The 5,501-nt window shown below is 45.4% G+C and overlaps 1 protein-coding gene across 1 annotated transcript; it reads right to left on the bottom strand.

The window, feature by feature from the left end:
* Positions 1 to 322: 322 nt before the first annotated feature.
* Positions 323 to 4,077, bottom strand: TCEANC2 (transcription elongation factor A (SII) N-terminal and central domain containing 2; the record flags this gene model as incomplete). The annotated part of the gene is made up of 3 exons (XM_009577131.1): positions 323 to 511; positions 2,371 to 2,564; positions 3,936 to 4,077. Coding segments are annotated over 3 exons (525 nt in total), but the record flags the coding sequence as incomplete, so codon positions are not given.
* Between the last annotated feature and the right edge of the window lie 1,424 nt (positions 4,078 to 5,501).

The raw sequence follows: 5,501 nt of genomic DNA, 5'->3' as shown, positions 1-5,501 counted from the left end.
GGGATGGAGCCAAACTGAGGTATGACAAACGGACAGAAGTGAGAAACAGGTGAGTCAGCAAGGATGGTTTTGTAGCAGGAAAATATACAGCAGAGTAGAAGAAAGTTTTCTTGCAACAAGCCCATGTGGATTTCTACCAAGTCAGATTTACAGCACCACTTTCATCATTAGTAGTTCTTGTAGTTCAGCAGCCCTGCTCACAGAGTGGTGCCAAGCGAGTCACACTGTCAGCACTTCTGCACTCCCCTCACGACAGAAAGGGCTCCCAGTTCGACAGAGATGTAGGCACATGAAGTTCTCACTCAGGATCAAGCAGGACACCTCACTTTTTATGGCTCTGTACAAACACAGGGACAGTGAGTGTGCCAGTCTTGACTTCTGCTTGGATTTCAGGTTTGTGCTTTAATGAGAAGACAAGAGCTCGCACCATTCTGCGATACGGTGCGCTAATGAGACGGGAAGAGAGATGAAAAGCTTCTCGCTCAATATTTTCAGCCAGTGGGTGATCAATCTGAAAACAGCAAAGTATAAAATTAGATCTTTACATTTAGCAAGGAGACCAACTGATTGAAATTGGAGTTTGTTGCTTTTCAGTGTTTCTTCATTAATCAGCTTAGATTCAAGGAAATCTACTTCCCATTACAAGTGTAACAGGAAGAGCAATTTAATTCCACCCTAGCAATTAAGGAACAAGGCAATGTGGTCAGTAGCAGGGAACATATCCACATCTCCAGCTGGGTGGCAGTACTTTGCCATCACAACAGGAAACTAATCTGCAACTAGCTTTGAGTATCAAGCTCAACTGCAATTATAAGCTACGTTGTATTGTCTCCATAAAGCTCACTTTTGATCTTGCTGATACAAGGTACCTTGGATACTATTTTAAACTTGATTCCAACTGCAACTCTAAGACAAGCCAAACACTTGGCAACTCTGCCTGGTGCTATAAAGGGAAACGTGGGCTCTCTGTGTGTAGAAGGAGGTGTAATTAAGAATGCAGAAAGGGATTTGCTAAATGTTAATTATGTAGTTATTGCTTCAACATGTGCCAAAACCTGTAATTTAGCACAGCTTAGGAAAAAAATCTCCCACCCATCAAGAAATGGTTTTAATTTCACTTCTGCCTTTTGTGATGGGGAATCTCCCATGCTTTGCATGCAGGAGATTCCAGCGTGCCAAGTAGTATTCCTCCAAGTCCTTTGCCCACTCTGTTTTTGCTGCCCGTGAATAAATAGCCGCTCTGCTGGGCAGCACTAGAAGCCCCTTGGATCCATTCAGCCCCACTCTCCCTTCTCCGCCTTGTCAGCCTCTCAGGTGTCCCTGCTCCCCATTTGCTGGACCTTTGTGGCTCCCCTGCTATATATGCTGTTCGTCTGCTGCTATAAGCTCCGCTTACAGATATGGTGGTAGCTGCAAGCCAGAAGAGTAGTTTTCCTTGCCGTGTTCTCAGATGAGTCCTGTTCAGAGGTGATTCTGCTTTACCCAATACTACTTGTTTTAGGGTGGTACCATAGCTTTTATGCCTCATAGGTTCAGACTTTCCTACCAGTCTTATCACCATGCATAGACGTGCTTTCCAAGAACTAAGCTTGACGCAGCGGCTTGGCAAAGGTGAGCTCCCACCTTTTGAGGCATTCCCACAGCAAACCATCCTTTTGTGCTGCCTCAGTCCAGATGGACTGGAAGTTGGAGAGGTTGTTCTCATAGCTAGCAAACACATAGCTTTGAAACTCTTGAGTGCTTATCAGTTGACTTGCCATTTAAAGGATAATTAATGAATAAATTAAAAAGGATAATTATTATGGCATTTCATAGTCCAAGCAAACTAGTCATTAAGCCTTACAGCAAAGCCCTGTTCATTTACTTAAAGATACCTTAGGGATCTGGTATTTATCATCACTTTATATACTGTCAACCTTGCCTCTCTGTTTTTGCAGTAGATTTAAATTTACAAATGTTTAATTACTTAAATATGAAACACCCAAAAGGTCCCAGTGTTGCTTTCACAGCTGCTGAGTAGTAGGAAAAACTTTATGTTCTATTAACTTCCTCCTTCTCTTCTACAGCCCAACTGCAGTAGATACACAACTATTTTGTTGACTGGTTATGTAAATGACAGCAAATAGACCTCACCTACAGTTAGCATGTTTACTTGGTTAACAACCACAAAAAAAAATTATCTACCTTGAAAATAAAGCTACTTGTAAGTAGGGACGTGCAGTGAATCACTGAAAATACGAACAGATCATCTGGTCCTGTCCCCACTCTGCAGGCAGGACCAGCTTTACAGCCGCTATGGCTGAAAAAGGTTTAACTTGTTCCTACGAGAAGTAACTATCTGAGCCAAAGACAAATGGATCTGAATGCTACCTCTAGATCCAGGGCTTCACAAAGCAGCTTCCGCGCATTCTTTCTGAAAGCCTCGGTCTTGGGATCGCTCCTGACCTCTATTGAGGGCTTGTTTGAATGGTCTTTGATGAAAGTTCGCCACTCTGTGTAAATATCTTTGGCAAGGCTGGCCACATCGTGATCTGAATGTTTGCGCATCTTATTCACTGTGTGACCTGGAAAACAGCAACAGCTCCTTCAGCTTTGGTAGGTGGACAAAATACAATGGACGTCAGTCAAATCATATTGGCGCTAAAGCAACCACACACATTTTTAATTCAGGCACTGTCAGCAAAACAACCAGAGCATTGACACAAATATAAATATAAAATTATTAGGAGTGAAGCCTGAAGTTCTCACTCCTTGACTTTTGCAGTGATTTTTGCCTGAGCAATTAGCAAGGAACTGACCTATACATGTGAAAATTACCTTCCCAAGTCACGAAGGTGTGGAGAGACACATATGTAATACAGGGCTACGTTAATTTTCTACACAGATACTAGATCTGGTGAAAGCTTGTAAGATCGGCGTACAAAGAATGCTGTTTTTAAACTGAAAATCCCTTTAAGGAAGCAGATGTTGCTGGTGATGGCTATAGCATTTTAACACGCAAACATCGCGGTGACTCCAAGCAGAATCTTTCCAATCGACAGGGCCTGCAAAGAAGGTTTCCTCCGAGAGAGACAAAAGGGACCTTCTTCCAGCGGGGTACGTCTCTCTGACCACTAGCACTGTTGGCCAGGAGATGTCACTGTTAGGCTTCAGTGGCTTTTCCAGCCCAGTCGCGTTCAGGCAGGCACCAGGAAAAAATCTCGGGAAAAGCCTAAATAATGAACATGGCAAATGAAATGACAATTCAGAAGTAAGGGGAAAGGGGCAGATCACATCTCTTTTTCTAAACCAAGGGGAGCTCTTTGAATAGAGATCCAGCTGCTCTGAGGGCAAACAAAGGGCAGCACAACCATCTCTCGTGCCAGGACGCCCTCCAAAGACAGGGACCATGTGGTCTCACATTATCCCTCCCCCAAGTCCTACTGAAAAGAGCCAAACATAGGGCTGTCATTGCATGGAGCTGCCTGTCTGCCGGGGATTTCTCAGTGTGAGGATGCAGTAAGCAGTTCTGGGCCAATCTGAAAAGAATTTCTCACATGTTCAAAGGATTCAGCCAGGTCAAATAGATGAGCCATGTCTCAGATGGAAAGAGAGTGCTCTGCCATGCTCCTGACAGATAGCAGGAGAAGGAATAACACACACAGGTGCCCAAGAAGAGCTCTTCAAAAATTTGAGCACAGAAGGGGTGAGGCAGTATTTGGTAATAAGCAGGCAACCTAGGAGAAATTAGAGGATAGCTGTCTTTTTCAGTACAACTACTGAAAACTGCAGGCTGAATACCAACAATTTTTTATTCAGTGATTGGATAAACCTTTTGAGACCACAACTAATTTCTTAAAAAGCTTGCACGGTAGTCTCTTTATAGTCTCTTTTGTACTGACAAGCCAAGCGGACACAAGAGAGTCTAATATTCAGTCTAGATCAGAGAAGACTACCTATTTTTGTTGAAAGTAACACTTCCCTGGAAGGTATTTTCTTCTTCAGCTCCTCCAAAGCTTCGATCAGATTCTCTTTCGGTTGCCCAGGAAGCTCAAGCATAGACTTCCATCGTTTTATGTCTTCCACAACCACAACTCTCTGAAAAAGAGAAAAGCCATTAGGAAAGCAGAATATTCTTATTTTAAATACGGACACTGTCTTCATCTCCGCTAATGGGGCTGTTATCGACACATGAATTATTGATTATGGCATGAACCAGAGCACAGAATACATGATGGCTCGGAATGATGGGTACTTGCTTGAGACTAGCACCCTACTGCAAATCAAGGCAGAAATAACCAGAAGGCAAAGCGAGATGCTTAACTTTGGTCTGCCAAACTTAGGGCACGTAACAGCAAATGTCTGCTAGAAGAGAAGTGTTTTGAACTTAAGGAGTCCATCATATAAATGTCTCTTAATAGAAAAAGGGATAAGAGGCAGCTAATTATCTTTAGCAGCCTGGCAGAATCCGAATCCTGCTCAGATTGGCTTCAAATTTAAAATAATAACAGCAGAAAGAGAAACAAAGTGTTAGGGAGCATGAACACAAACTTAAGTACGCTGGCCATTTGCACAATGTTTTTCACCCAAACTGTTTTTGCCACAGATGTTGACAGAACAGGCTGCAAACAGGGCAAGTCTCATACTTCAGATGCGAGGCATCGTGCAAAGATTAAGCAATGGTCAGACAGCTGGGGTGCTTTATGCGCCATTCTTTTGCTTTCTGCCTTACATTAATAAGCTCTTTGGCGCAGCAAATGTTTTCCTGTTCTGTTTCTACAGACAGGTGGTAAAGAGGGGCTCAGCTCTTATGCAGGTCTCACGCAGGACCGCCATGCAACCAACAGAAGGGCTCTCCTGGCTGGGGAGAGAAGCGAGCCAGCCAGCAATACTGAAGCTGGTGGTGCCAGCTGGCTGAACTCGAACTGTGCGCCCAACCTGACCCTACGCCACACCAAACAGGCAGGAAGGACCTATGTTATAATCCATCTCAGTTTAGGAAACCCCTTTCAATGCAGCAGAGCCCTCTGCACCTTTCTAACTTCGTTTCTTAACACACCCACCTCACTCTCAGTGAGGATGCCACCTCAATGCTGCAAAGATTTCGGTGAAGAACTGGAACCACAGGTGAATCCCTACGTGGGCACAGAGCGACTGCTGGGAAGGCGTGCTGGGATTAACACCTTCCCCATCTTCCCTGATCGTAAAGGACATCAGTTTGGGCTTAATTGACAAAACGTTCCTCCCGCTGTCACCCCATGCTGCTCAGCTCCGTGCAGAGGCAGGATGGCGGCCTGGCGAAGGCCTGACACCTCTTCTTCTGTCCGAGGCGACTCAGGGCCAGCCTGGCTCCTCCTGGGGTGTCCCCGCCACCCTTGCGCACAGCCTGTGGGGAACAGCGCGGTCCTGCCCCAGCCCAAGGCCGGGGAAGGCCTCACCTCGTGCCCTCGAAAGCAGCGGGCCCCGCAGCAGCACCCGGTACCGCAGGGTGAAGACCTCCCCTCAGGCCCGGGAGGCCGGGG

This window comes from Fulmarus glacialis, unplaced genomic scaffold, assembly GCF_000690835.1.
Source record: "Fulmarus glacialis isolate BGI_N327 unplaced genomic scaffold, ASM69083v1 scaffold850, whole genome shotgun sequence".
NCBI classification, from domain to species: domain Eukaryota; kingdom Metazoa; phylum Chordata; class Aves; order Procellariiformes; family Procellariidae; genus Fulmarus; species Fulmarus glacialis.
Note: the sequence above shows the minus strand (reverse complement) of the source record. Positions and strands in the feature narration are given on the sequence as shown.